General features: G+C 39.8%; 1 protein-coding gene across 2 annotated transcripts in view; it reads left to right on the plus strand.

The window, feature by feature from the left end:
- CERS6 (ceramide synthase 6) overlaps nt 1–15285 on the plus strand; it is a 128522-nt gene that overhangs the window by 54179 nt on the left and 59058 nt on the right. For both annotated transcript variants that reach the window (XM_064451517.1, XM_064451516.1), the window contains exon 4: nt 12263–12320. In XM_064451517.1, coding sequence (XP_064307587.1) covers nt 12263–12320 — 58 coding nt within the window. The remainder of the gene's footprint in view (nt 1–12262; nt 12321–15285) is intronic.

Raw genomic sequence — 15285 nt, forward strand, 5'->3', positions numbered from 1 at the left:
AAGCAAAGCAAAACAAGGAATTCATTCACTACTTCCCGTGGACAGGCAGGTGTTCAGCCATCTCCAGGAAAGCAGGGCTCCATCATGTGTAACAGTTATTTGGGAAGACAAACTCCATCACTCTGAATGTCCCCTCTTTCCTCCTTCTTCCCCCAGCTGTATATGCTGAGTATGACATCATATGGTATTGGAATATCCCTTGGGTCAGTTGGGGTCAGCTGTCCCGGCTGTGTCCCCTCCGAACTCCTTGTGCACCCCCAGCCTCCTTGCTGGTGGGGTGCTGTGAGAAGCAGAAAAGGTCTTGCCTCTGTGTAAGCCCTGCTCAGCAATAATGAAAACATGCTTGTGTTATCAACAGTGTTTTCAGCACAAATCCAAAATACAACCCCATACTGGCTGCTATGAAGAAAATTAATGCTATCCCAGCCAAAAACAGCCACATGTCCTCAGACTATGCTCATCATATTTTTAGACTGTGCTGTAAGCACTTTTCATTTTCCATCTTAAGAAATTCCCCTCTTCCCCTAAACTGGATTACTTAAAACTTTGAATTCTCTGCCCTTACTGCCTACTGTGACACAGTTTTAAACACAATTAATAAATTTAAATTAACTCATGTGCCGGTCCTGCAAAGACACCATCACTTAATATTATCGTTGTGCATTAAGCAAGGTTATAATAAATTAAGTAGGTTTCCATTCTCTTGTGCTTTGTGTGTGCTCATCATTATTTTATGTTTTGGAAATTAAATAATTCTTCCCTAAGTTCTAGTTAATGTGAATACCATAAAATTCAAAAAGTTCAAAATTACAGTCACATCGTAATGATTAAAGGCAACAAAGGAAAACTGCTAAGACTGCAGTAGGTGCTGCTTTCTTATGTTGCATATGCCTTGAATTGTCTACCTCTTGATTATGGAAGAGACAGACTGCCTTTTTCAGTCAGCATTAGCTTTAAATGAAGTTGCCAAACACTGCAGACATTAGTGCTGCCAAAATGTGAGGGCTTTATTTCTCTTAAACAAAACTTTCCAATAATAAAACCATTCTTGCCCAAGTAGAATAGTAAATAGTGTAAAATAGTTATTATCTATTAGTAATGAAGTTTGTGTTTACTTCCCAGATCTGTAATGGTGCTTGTCAGTCCTTTATTTAGTCTGTGATATGGGATTTAAAACCTGAGCAGAAGAGGGGAAAGGTGCCCAAAACGTTTCCCTTACTCCCTTTCACAATGTGTTCTGCTTTTGTCATTGCTTTTATCCTGTAGGTTTGGTGTTTCCTTCCTTTATATGCCTTAGTGGTTACTTGTGCAATTTTGGCCTTGTACTTTTTGCCTCTTTATTGCTCTGTCTTTTCCTAGAAAGTTCTCTTTTCTGTTTTTAAGATGTTCATTTTGTTACCAGTCTGAACTATGCTTTTGTTCGATCTGTTACGTATTTGCAGTTGTCTGATAATGTGCTTTCATGGTCTTTAGAGAAAGCTGAATGGAGTATTTTCTCCAGATATAAATATTTTGTAAGCTAATGTGGCAGCTTGTCATATGCTGTTCTGATTGGTTTTTTTCCTCCATTTTCTTTGCTGAGAGCTGAAAGCTATAAACTAACCCGGGTCAAGATGATGCCTGCCTGATGCTGCATTTGTATGGCTGTCTGTCAAAATGCTTTTGTGGAAAAATTTGCCCAGTACCTGCATGGAAACAAATTTTTGATTGGCAGAATAATTTTTGTGATATTTGGGCATAACTTCATATGTGTGTTCAGGGTACCAAGGTGGGCGTCACTGGAGTATTGTTAGGCTTAAAGGAGGCAAGCAGTGGCCTGTAGCTGAAGAGATGTTGGCAGTGGCCTCAGCAGGAATGTGTACGCAGCGCTGGTGGAGGTGAGAAACTTGCTAGTTCTCCTAATGTTTTTGGGAGGCTGTAGCCATACACATATGATAACCCAGTGTTCAGTATAGTCTCTGTGTTTACCTGCTGCAGTGTCTCAGTAGGGTGGGTATACACAGACCTGCTGTGGCAGAACACAGGGACCAGGCTGCAATGGAGACCTATCTGGTAACTTCATCTGTACGCCACACATTTCATACTTCACACAAGTCCATGTAATTTCACTCATTCTGTTTTACTGATTTCATTAGTGTGACAGGCTCTTCTGTTTGTATTGACTGGTGACCAGCATTTGCTCATTCAGCGATGCTTTGTTTTTCACTTCCCTGAAGTTCAAGAAACTGGCAGATGAAAAAAACCCGTGAGTATGAGAGAGTTAAATTTTGACATGCATTTCTCCAGAGGAGGGGGTTGGCTCATGTAACTCTAGTTGCTTACAAGTTAAATCTTGTAGGATCAGGCCCTGAAACAGGTTGAAATTGTCACTATCAGACAGGAAATATTCAGTACAAGGTGCTGTAGAAACTGTACTTCAAAATGTGCAATGCTATTCCATATGGTTAGTTATTGAAATACTTTCAGGCTAATGAGTATAGTTTGGTTAGATGGTGCTTCTTGGTAAATTTGTATTTCTGACTTCCTTAGTTTTACTCCTGTGCTCTGATGACAACACTTTTGGATGAAAGATAGAAAAATTTCCTATTCCTGTTTCTTTGTAGTGTGTTTGGAATGCTGAAGGATAATATATTAGATCTTTAAAAACAAAAAAAAACACACCAAAAATAAGCCTTCATTGTAATGAGCATCTTGTAGCAGTTTCTCTAAAGCTTCAGTGGCGCCACAAATGATGACTGCGAGGTAGGGAAAGGGGAGGAACAGAAATGACTAATAAAACATACTTCTTCAGGATGCAAAAGGGAAAATAAAATTAAGGACAAGGCAAAGTTTGGATGTACTGCTACAAACTTTACTTACCCTCCTATCTCAACTATGACAGCACTGCAACTCCTGCTTAGAACCTGGCAAGGTTTATCGCCTGAAATGGAAGTACAGAATGTGAAGAAACAGCAAACCCTCCCCAGAAGACAGATCTATACCCGTGTAAAATCAAGGGTGTGTGATTGCTGTGCACAGACTCATTGTGTGCTGCACGGATTGAAGTATGCTGCACAGCTGGGCAGTTTCTTCAGGGAAATGGAGAAACAGCCCTAACACCTAGCCTAGTTCTTGAAAGATCAATACCCATAAGGGGTCAGCACCTGCTTTAGCAGGCTAAAAACCAAACTGAGGCAGATGACTTAATGCTACATGAAAGTAACATTCAGCATGAGAAAAAACAGGAACAGCTAATAGTCTAGGAAGATAATTAACTGTCACAAAAGTTGCCTTATGCATATGTATTGGTCAGCATGTCTAGGACAACACTGCTAGGTGAAAAACAAATGCAACCTGGAAGATTTTAAGTTTTTGTTCCTCTAGAACTGGAGAAGAGTGTGACAGTGAGTGGCTGTTGTGATATCCACAAGAGAGCTGTTTGGAAACAAGCGACTTGTGAGATCACTAGTAAGAACGGAGACTAGAGGTCCAAGTTGGAAAGACTTCAGGTTGGTTTTTCATTCCAAGACTTGTCAGTTGTGTGCATTGAACATCACTGATATGAAACCAGTTCTGCTGATCAGACCATAGGGGAGGGTTCATGGCAGCAACATCTGTTTTTTCTGTGTGCTCTTCCCATATGCTTTCCAGTTAGTAGTACCTCTTTGTAGGGCAAGATTTGGTAACGCTAACAGATCTCCGATGTCTCACCAGAGCTTTATTTCATGTAGTCCTCAAAGCAGTCGGAACAGAACAGTTGCATAACCATTAAACAGAAGCTATGTAACCTGGAAGGAATTACCAAAACACCTATTATATTATGCATCTTTTCTGGTCTAATTATATAAACAAGCTTTATTATTTATAAAACAGCATCACTTCAAAATTTAATACTATGTTTCCTTTCCTTTTTTTCTGCACTACTAGATTTTGCTCTTAAGACTTTCAGAGATGCATTTTGAGCATACAGATTTAGGACAGGACTGGTCTCAATTGGCACCGTAACATTAAATATTAAATAACTGATTCAAACTGCAGCCAAGAGGAAAATCAGATGACAGTCAAATCTCAAGCCAGAAAATTGAAGAGGAAAGCAATAAAGATTTCTCAATTTATCATACTTGCTATTTTGCACATATTAGTGAGTTGTGCATAACTCTCTCCTTTCTCAAATAACTTCAGCTTAACCATAGTGCAGGAACTATTCACCATTTGCATGGTTACTCAAGTCTAACTCAACAGCAGTGCTGTGCCAAAAAGGGCAAGATGATTTATTTATTTATTTAGTCATTGATTAATTACAAAAAATATATATTTTTTTTAATTGACATTCTTTATATCCGCTTGTATCTGCCAGGCTTTGCAGAAATGCAGCAAATTATCATTACAGAAATCTTGGGAGGCAGAAAATTGGAGCAGTGGGGCTACCACCATTAAACATATTGTCACATTTGCAGCTTTGTATGAGACCAGTTAACAGGAATGAAAATGAGTAAAGATTTAGCAGAGGGTACAGACTGTTTGAAGCAGCATTGCATTTCTATCTGGTTTCTGAACCAGTTGAAGGTATGCCATGGGGCTGTCCTACGTGCTAATTGTGTTTCTGATCTGCTCTATGTTTCGGTTTTCAGTGTGTAGGTCTGTCATGATCTAAGCACATAGAGATGTGGGATTTATTAAAGCTTTTAGTTTATTTTAAAATGGCTTTATTAGATGACGGAAATTGTGAAATTGGGACTTAGAGTAGAAACTCTTTAGATCTCTGAAAATTTGCAAGTGAAAATATAGGTCCATGCAGATCAGGCAAAATGCTGAGAGTGTGCCACCTGGGTTATCAAATTACCTTCACCGTGTCTTATTTTGAGTTCTGCCTGGAAAAGAGTTGGAACTCTGATTTTCTAAATTCCTTGAAAAGCTGATATCTCAAAAGAAGGTGGCAATTTGTTACTTTACTCTTCTGGTTAGTGATGCAGGCTGTGAAGTATTAATAGCCTTCCACCACAGTTCCCTAACAATCCTGTGGGACAGCACTGCTCACTGCTTGTGTTTGTTAGAGCTTCAATCAGGGAAGGCAAAACAACCAAAAAGTTTGCTCAGAGTGAAACACAGTAACATCTGAATTGTCATGTACCTGATATAAAAGCACAGTTTTGTGCAGCTTAACTACTGGGGGACTGAAGTCTTAATACTCTAAGAGTGACACTTGTGGTACAATACAAATGTCTTAAGTTTGAATTTATGAGACCATTAGACATTTGAGGTGCTAGTAGTCCTCCTAGGTTTTGGATAGAGTAAACATTTTTCTATGCTCTGTCTTGTATTTTTACCTGGTTTATTGCCTAAGAAAATACTATCTTTGTGGGAATTTTTTATTGTTTCAGGGGAGAAGGGTTGCTGTTTGGTGTATGGTTTTCAGGTTTTTTAACCTAAATGGGATCTATAATAGGTCAGTAGATAATATCACAAATATTAATAAGTTGACCCAAAAGTTCAGAGCCTGTTGATTTTTGGGATCATCCTCTAAATACCTCTCCTTAGACATAACCATCTAGAAGGAATGCATACCTCTGGCTCTGTCAGGAGCAGCATTAATTGGATTAAGTCCCCTTGAGTGAATCAGAAAGTTGAAGACTCTGGTACTGTGTTTGGGGGAGCAGAAAAGTGCAATGTGAGAATAAAACATGGACTGCTTTAAGTCACAGTGGCCATGTGGGTATCTTAGCAATGCTTCCCGTTTAAAAGAAATAAACATTCAGTATTGTTTAAATTCAGCCTCAGAAATGCTCCTCTGAGCAGTCTCACAGTGGACATACTCTTCACAGCCACAGGAAATCATTGCAGCAAAAATAGTTTTCAGTCTCAGCTAACAATTGCAGTAGCCCAGCTATGCGTTCACCCTGTTCAGTCAGACAGTGGGGATTAAAATGGAGAATAAGCTGCATGATGGCAGTTCAAGCCATCTCGTCTTCTCCAGAGCCAAGACCTGCACCTGTGGAGTTTGCATTAGGCTCAGTTTGGCTTTCAGTCCAAAGCCTGAGCCCAGAGGTGTGTCAGCCACTGGCAGGAGCTGAGCAGTGGGTGACTGAGAACAGCAAATCTGAAATTTTACCAAAGTAAATTTCTATGGGAAATCTTCAGGAGTCTGCAGTTTCTCTGAAAATAGTTTTCAGAGCCAGAAAGCCAGTTTCTTCAACTACCAGCAATGTGGTGAGCCTGTGGCTGGTGGCTAAATACGAGGAGTTTTTAACGTTAACTGTTCTGAAGTATGGCATTCTTACATTGCTGTTTGGGGCTCTGACTGTAGCAAATAAGTGGCAAAAGCATCTTCGTAAATAACAGCTACAATTCTGAAAGCAAAATGGCTGTTACGTTTTTAACATTGTTTATGTATTATGTTTCATGTTTGCTTGTCAAAGGTCAGTTGGATAACTTTGGATCCTTGCACACCATTGCTGGGCAGCAGGCACTGGTTTGGCATCAAGGTGTGCGTGCTTATGGTGGGAAGGGCTGTGCGCTGCTGGGGGTGTGCTGCTATGTGGGGGGGGGGGGCGCTCTGCGGGAGTGCCTGTGTTCACAGCCCTGCTGGCCGGTCTTTCAGCAAAAAGAATGGAAGAAAGTGAAAACTGCAGGAGCAGGGAGGCCGTGTGCCTCTTCAGCCTTATGCTTGGGAGAAGCAGCCCATTTCCTGGGAGAGGGGCTATGCTGAGCTCACTCTGCTGGACAGCAGGTCCACAGGGAGGATGGCATTTTTCTAACACAGCACATGAACCCCATGTGGTGGGCTCTGCAAAATACGTGTGCATGTATATGGGGTAGGAGGGTGCTTTGCTTGAACAATACATTTTTATTAGCTGAAGCTTAATTTCACATTTCAGAGCAGAAATTTGGAGGGAAATTTTAAGGACAAAATTCACCAGTGTGGTGAAGGGAACCTGGTTAGGCATATGCATTAAATTAGCGAAGTGCTTGCTCAAGTGTGCACTTAAATAGTTTTTGCTGAATTGAGCACAACGGGGTATACCAGATCAGTTGGCAGAGGCTCTCCAACTTTTCCGTCTTCGTAGTGTTCTGTATCATGCTGAAGCATCTTTAAAATTTCATTAGCAGCTCAAAGTTAAAAGGCTTGAGAGGTTAAGAAACTGTCTGTGCTCTGGATCAGGAATGCACTTGTGTGTTGAATAAGAGCAGTCAGAGTTGTTGCTGCACTCTTGAGGGCTCCAGAGCATTCATTTTAAGACTACATTAGAAAATAATTTCTTTTTTTGTTACTGAAGAGTCACTCTTTGGCTTGGCTCTGCTGCAGTGTGTCACATCCATATTTGAAATGCTGGCCTGGTAGGCACCAGCACAACCTGAAGGATTTGCCAAAAGGGCCACATGTAAACAGGTTTGATCTCTCTCATTCTGAGCTTGATCAAACCAGATGCAAGCCTGGTTCAGTCTGGAAGTCTTGTAGGCATGTTAGTGCAGGACTAAAGCGAACCTCATAAACCCTATTGCAAGCAGACAGACCAAGTCTTCCAGAACACTTGTTCCTTGAGCACTTTCATCTGGGTTTGCTGGATTTAAATTAACCTAAAAAGGTCTTTCAAGCAGCACCTTTGTGTGTTTGTGGGTGATTAAAATTTTGTGTCTCTATACAACTGCCTGGAGGAGTGTTTCAAGTCTGAGAGCCAGAGCAAATTCTCACAAAATAGAGTAGCTTCAGCTGTCCCCATTTTTTAGTTAAATGTGAATTGATGTGGTCAGATCACCCACAATGGGGTGCTTCACTTAGTGGCCTCCATTGTATTGCTTTAATAGGGAAGCAGGTATTGCTGGGGGGAGAGGGGAACTAAAGATATCAGTATAGATCTTGCCTTGCTTTTTCTAGTCTGTTGGGCTCTGCTGCTGCTGCTTTAGAAGAGTTTGTTACTTTCCCTGTTGCAGACAACCAGCTGTGACACAAATGACAACTGACCTCAGTGACCTGGGGATGTTCAGGATGAGCTGCTGATGCTTAAGGGTCTTGAGCAGGATATCAGAAAGGGTACTAGAGAGCATTTATGCTGCTGGCCAGACATCTTCCCTTCCCTGGGGTCTGTGACTATTCAGACTGTGCTCAGGCTGAGGGCTTTTTCCCAACTGTGAGAGCTGGGACTATTACCTAGGACAAATTAAAGACCTCTCAATCAGCTACCACTTTGTGAATTCAGCTGGGAATGAGACTTGATAACTTCACACTTTAGAAGGATGTCCTTCTCTTCTGTGATGTCCTGTGCAGAGAGAAGGAACATTTTGCCTAAGTTCCCAAAATACCGAGGTGGTTTGGACTCTCAGCTATACTATGAGTGGATGTGATTCCTACTTTTAACTCTTTCCCTCCACTTGCATCTCTTCATCAGTGGGCTGCGGTGAGACTCGGAGGGACAAAGAAGTATGTACTGTAGATTGCAAATGTTGGATTTCATTAGAGTACTTGTTGCAAGAGAATTGATTTGAGAGTTCACCTTTGGAGGAGTTGTGCTGGACAAATCTGCATTGCGTGAAACATTTATCTCATACCTTCTGGCCTTGTCTGTATGATTTTGAGTGAATAATGCAGCTTCACAACCTAGTTCCTGTCCCCTGCTTCCCTGTCCTTCATGCCAAGTTATGGAATATTTTCTGCTACATAATACAGCTTCACAAGAAGAGATGGTCCTACACGTGACAGCTTTGTAGCTGACAAACCCTTCAGGAGTGAGAGATGTGACAGAAGAGAAAATTGAGCCTAGGTTTTCCAAAGCCTGGCAGATGTTCTTACTGCTAGGCTACCGAGTCAAAGGGACGGCCGAGGGGGAATGAGGACTGCTGATATGCCAATAAAGCACCAACATGGTTTTAGCTTCCTGACTCCCTGCAGCAAGGTAGAAAACTGGGCAGAGAACTGAGTGCTAATTCAGTTCCCAGTGTGTTCAGGGGTATAGTGATCTATGTATGACCTTGTGCAAAGGATTGTTGGTATATCTACCATTAACTTTCTGATAGCATGTAGCTGACAGCTACAGATAGACTCCTTGCCTTTTTTCACTCTACAGCTGAAGCCGATGGGAACGATATCCCTTAATTTTGACCATTTGTTGTATGTATATTTCTTATGACTGTAATGCCTCATAAATGTCACTCATTCTGTAAATGGTCTTAACTGTTGATTTCATTCAATGTGGATTTTATAGATCTCAATGTATGTTAATTTGTAGATAATAAGCATCTAGTTACCTCTGTCTTTTTTTTAAATTTTATTTTATTAAAAAAGACAGTTACAAATTAAATATATCCAGTTGTGAAGGTGTTAGCAGTTAATGTGCAACATTTACTGAAATGTTGAACGTCATTACTTGGCTAGTTAGACCAGATATATTCACTTACTTTATAGTAATAAATACTTCAATAACCTAAAATTCATTTTCTTCCAAGCCGTCTTGTGTTCATCTATTTGACCTTGGCCAGTGGATGTTTTGCTGTTAATTGCAGCAATAAACCATCTACAAGTAGTGGTAAAACAATGTGGGAAATTCCTTGGACTTCTATATATGGGATTAAGATTCTAACTGCGGTATTGAGATGGAAGAATTTCCCTTTGAAGCCCACAGAAAAGGCAACTAGCTCCCTGGTACAGAGCAGTGAAAAGTCCTTTGTAGCTCTGCTACCACCAGAGTTAGCTGATTAATGAGGATAAACATGCTGGGGGCCAGTTCCAACTTGGCTTTTGTTTTGAATTTTTCTTTATTGCAGTTTGACCAACCCAGAAGTTCATCGAATAGGTTTTGTGAATGTTGTTTAGCAGGAATGAGCATTTTTCTCTACCAATTTTTTTTTTTAAGAAGTTAGTACTTTGACCAGCTTTGTCTGTCACCCAGTCCTGAGCCTTGCTTTATCTTCTGATGCTTAATCCAAGTTGACTCGTTTGGCAGGTTAGGGAAAAAGAGGAAAGAAAACCAATAGTATATATTATCATATACTTGTATGCATGTGTCACCTTTTAGCATAAGAACAATTGGAGCAGGCTGATTGTCTTTGGCAGACCTAAGTAGTACCTGGTGGCTCTTGGCTCTGAGGCTTTTCCAAAGCTCCAGGAATTCTCCTGCTGGGCAATCCATGGCTTCAGTGCAGATCTACGGCAGCAGCAGCGCTTTGGGGGGGGGGTGTGGGGGTGGGTGGAAAGCTAGATGGGGAAATCGGAGTTTCTGAATTTGCTTGTTTCAGGAAAGGGCCTTTTTATTTCTTCTGAGGTGATAGCTGCAGCAAATGCTGCAGCCACGGTCTTTCAGATGTCCGTGCAGACTGGAAAATCCCCGAGACCCACCATCTAAAACTTAACAATAACATATTTCAAATACTTTAGACTGCCTTTGAACTCCTCTATGGAATAGTGCATCTCCCAACAGCAAGCTACAAATGTCATCGAATATGTTATGAATTTTGCTTGAAGAAATGTGAAATAAAGGTGATGTGAGGGGATTTTTAAAACAAGAAAATGCTTTGTGAAGAATTTATCATAACTGCTCACACTTAGGAGTGAAAGAAGGGCACTGGGAGTGCTCAGGAGTGAGATTAGGCTAGGCAGTTTTTTCCTTGTAATATTTTTTCAGTGACAGCCTTCAAACTTTCACTAGATAAGGTATGTAATCTTGAAGTTAAATGGCAGGTTTCCTAGCTGTAGGACCAGCCTAATGAGAAAATTGTTACCCAAGTGAAACCTTCCTTCATATTTCTGTCCTTGCTGTTTCTTCCATGTGTGCGATCTGAAGGGTTCTACCAGCACAACTAACATTATGCCTCTGAGTGCTCTTATTTTTGCAGTATGTTGAGGAAACTGTCAGCAAGAAAGCTGTGAGATGTATTGCCTAGTGTGACTGAACCCTTAAAGACATTGGTATTTGTATCATATCAGTTGAATAAATTAATCTCTGCAGTGCTGTGGAGGCTACAGGATAAGAGAGAGATTCTGTTCAGCTTAAGTATCACACTTTAAATCTTACGGCTGTTCTTACACTCTCTTGTACTCAACTTGTCAGAGGGCTATTTATGTATGACAACTAACTTTCTAAATGCTTGGAAAAGTAGCTTTGAAGAGGAAGGTTTGGATTAACCTTCTTTTACATAAGAGCATTTTCAGTTTTGAAACCATTCCAGTGATGTCTGAACATGCTTCAATGCCAATTAACTGTAAGCTAATAGTTTTGCTGGTGGAGAGTTGTAAGTGCTGTAAAATATGTAATTGAATGTGATTCATGCTGCAGTATTTCCTCACACTGAGGAAGCTAAATCTCATCCTGCTATAAACTTTATGAATAGTACCTCAATGGTGTTTATGTCAAGCATGTTTGTATAATCACTTCAACCCTTGGGAAGAAAAAACCCATGAATTCCTCTAGAATTTACACTGCATGAAGTTTAGATTTTTGTTTCCTTATATTTCCATTGTCTATTCTTTCCTAAGCCAGTAATGGGTCCAAAAGATAGGAGGGTGCTCTGTATACAGTCTTACTTTATTGGGGAAGGGAGAAGGATGTAGAGGATAGGATGATTTTGTATCAAATCTCCTGCTGGTTTCTCTTATTTTGTGTGGCATCTTGATCCTAGCTTCTAGTTTGCCTCTCTCTGAGAAGAAAAACTAGAAGCCTAGCAATGTGTACTTGGGAAAATGTAGAATCATCTTTATCAAGGAAACTCTTTGGAAGCAGACGTAAATTGTGGATATATATATATTTGTATCGAGCAAACCTATCTGACGCAAATGCACCCTCTAAAATCTAGAGTGAAGTGCTGAAATCTGCTAAGTGAAATTTTAGCTTATTGTGGATGATGCTTTTTTGTTACTAAAGGCCGTATTTGATGTGCAACACTCTAAAGTCACCTGTTGAAGGCTTAATAAAATTTCTTATTATCATTGTCCTGGTGTTGTTAACAAGTGAACTTCCCTGCAATAGGTGTGAGAATTGTCCTCTGTCCTCCGCTATCCTCCTAGTTTTCACAAAACTTTTAAAAACTTAATTATCCTTGAAAATATGTTTTTTCCTGTCATGTTTAGGTGACATTAGTGGGTATTTTCAGAGGGCTAATAGGAGGCTGGCAAAAGCAGGCAGATGAGCACAATGCTTGATAACAAAAGTTGTAGAAAACCAGACCAAAATTTTGCTTCATCTTCTGTTAACGTGACCAGGGTGTGGTGGTTTGGCAGTGCTATAAGAAATCATGTGTTGAACTGTAAAGTATGTAAACTTGGTGTCCTAGAGTTAATCTCTTGTACCTTTTGCAGGTGGAGATTTACATTTTACCTTTATATATTTACCTATGGAGTACGGTTCCTGAAAAAGGTAGGCACTTATATTATTATGCTTTCATAACCCATCACAGATTTGTTTGAAGTCTTGTATAGGTGTAATATAAAGCACAGGCATAAAACTTACGTTCACGAAGAATAAAAATTAACATTTAATTCGCATTCATAAAATGAGTTGTGGCTGCCATTGGTAAGGAATATAAGTTCTTATCAATATTTAATGGGGTAGAAAAAAATATTGGTATAGCACCATGCCCAGTCCACTTTATTACTTTTCATTATAGGCATTAAGCTGGCAGTAAGGCTTACCAAAGTATTCATCTCAACTTCTGCATCATCCTTGTTTAAATGCCTCTGGCAGAGGTTGCTTTTTATTAAAAAACCAAAATCCATTAGTGTTTCATAAAATACTATTTTTGCCCGTTCTTTGTCTGAGGTGCTGTGGAAAGAAGTTTCCATGGTGTTTCCCATCAACACTGTATTTCTGGTGATTTAAGCAGAGAAGGGTATTGATAGCTTTTAAACACCCAGCATAGGTCTATTAATCCTGCTATAGGCAGTAATATGGATTTAAGATGAAAATTGTTTTTACAATATGATGAGTTCTCAGAGCTTTTGTGCGAGTCAGACCATATTTGTGTAATTCTGAGAGGTGAAATTAGGGGAATGCGTGGTGTCAGTGCATTCATGTAATGTTATCTTCTTTGTTGGGCAAAATTTGACAGAAGAAAATGTATCCTAAATGTCTCTGGTGCTTGCTTTGTAAGTAAAAGTAGCTATTAAAAAAAAAAAATCCTCATCATTTTTATGGTTGTAATTCCTGAGCTGTCCCAGGTGCCAGTCAGCTTGGTGCCTGAAGGACTGACAATGTGCCTGTGCCAAGAGGGGACATCAAAGCTGTTCTTAGCTATTTAGCAGTAGTCAGCCCCAGAGGAAGTGTGTGTGCCAGTCCTCCAAATGGACCGGAGCAGCATGTAATGTGCAACCTCTCCTGCCTCCTTGAACACTTACACATTTTGTGTACTTCACCCATTAACTTGCTGTATGGTGATGATAAGATATTCTGTTTTCTGCCTTTGTTTCTGTACGTGTCTGTGGCATGAAATATGAGAATAGTTTTAATAAGCAATTGTCACAACCTAAAAGGTTGCTCAGCCTGCGGGTGTGCAGAGATCAGAACTGCAGGTTCATAGGATTCTGTAATACACAAGGACACAGAGGCTTTGCCCTCCAAATTTCTCTACTTTATTACAGATTACCACAAATACCACTAAAATCACCATTAGCAGTATCATGAAATCACTACTAGAAAGATTACCTATGGTTAATGAAGCAAATCTCTCTCAGCACAAAGAAAGTGTCTGTTCTAGGAAAAACTCTGAATGCCAGCATTCCTAAAGACGAAGAAGAATACAGTAAATGCATGCTTCATTACAAGCCATTTTGAGCTGTTTCTAAAGACATGCAAAGAGTTGACATGCAAAGTGCAAGATGTCTTCCTCCCAGTTCAGCATATCCCTGCAGTTTAAGGAGGGGTGGCTGACATAGCATGGTTGTTTGAACAAGGTATACTATTGCTTGCTTAACAAGCTTAAGAAGGATGGATTGTGTAATTTTGCTGTGATTTTAACTTTCAACGTATTTGATTTTTACAAAGAGAACTTATTAATTTTGTGATTGTGTATGTATTTTTAATTACTCATTTCTACACAGTATTGTATATGAATCTTGCCACATTTTATGCTATAGTCATTATTCCAGTGTTTTGCTTTGTATACTCAGGTCTTTCACATGGGAATGTATGTAAATTAACAAAATTTTGATTGTGATTGTATTTATATTTACACCAACCCCCTAGTAACACTGTGTAACTGAAAGAAAGTACAGGCCTCTTTCTGTTTATCAAACACCAAACATTTTGCTTGGTCCACTTAGGGGGGAAAGCTGGGTTTGCAAGGAATAAAATCCAGACCCCAAAATCTGGAGGGAGACAGTTCTTGCAGAACTGCGTTACAGTACTGAACTGGATAATCCTTTTTAATTTGTCTTGGTTTTCTTAATGGAATAATTGCAAAGAAACACTTAATTGCTTCCTTAGGAAGCTAGTGAAAAATGTTAAGCGTAATAAATTCTCCTACAAATTTGATAGATCTTTCCTTTGGAAAGCTGTTTTGCCTGGGGAGAAAGTTCATTTCAGTCAATGGTGTCCTGCTGTGCTAATGCTATGGTAGAAATCTGCATCTTTTCAAATAAAAAGGTCTGCTTAAGACCATCCCTAAGATACCTAGTCCAGAAGACTGATAAGCATCATGAGTGAGCCCAGGTGCAACAGCAGTCCTGACAGGTGCAGTTCCATCACGGCAACATGTGCTGCCTTGCTGGGGGAGTGTGAGGAAGTAAATACTGCAGATGTTCCTGTTTTGAAGAATGGAATATGCCACCAGCATAGCACCACATTGGCAATATTAATTTTGACTTCTAAAACCTAAGCTAATGCTTAGTTAATACGTAACTTGGGATAGTTGGATAAGACATTTTGATACAGTATGTCTTTCAAACATCCAAATGTAATAAGAATATATTTTTAAAAGGGAAACTGCAATTTGGTGCTTTTAAATGAACAGGATCGTTCAAGCTTGGTTGGTTAGTCCATTTCTAGATAGTTAAGATCCCTTTTTTGAGAAAGCTAGTTTTGCCATCTTGAGTGGGAAGTGCTCCTTATTAGGTGGTCTTATGACTTTCACTCTTACAAGGTACTCCCTTTAGAAAAATTAACCAACTCAATTGTACAAAAGGCTCTCCCTAAAACACTGTGCCCAATGCATTACATCTTTTATAGTTTCTTTATTGGTTCTTGAATTTCCAGGCAACAAAATATTCTGACTTCTATATGATTTTCCTTCCCTCCTGACTTGACCTAGTCTCCTTGCAACCTGCCGCTGCATATGTTTTTGCTTTGCTGCATATGTTGCTGACCTGATGTGTTTTTTCTTTACATT

The sequence above is a fragment of the Phalacrocorax carbo genome, chromosome 5, assembly GCF_963921805.1.
Source record: "Phalacrocorax carbo chromosome 5, bPhaCar2.1, whole genome shotgun sequence".
Lineage (NCBI taxonomy): Eukaryota > Metazoa > Chordata > Aves > Suliformes > Phalacrocoracidae > Phalacrocorax > Phalacrocorax carbo.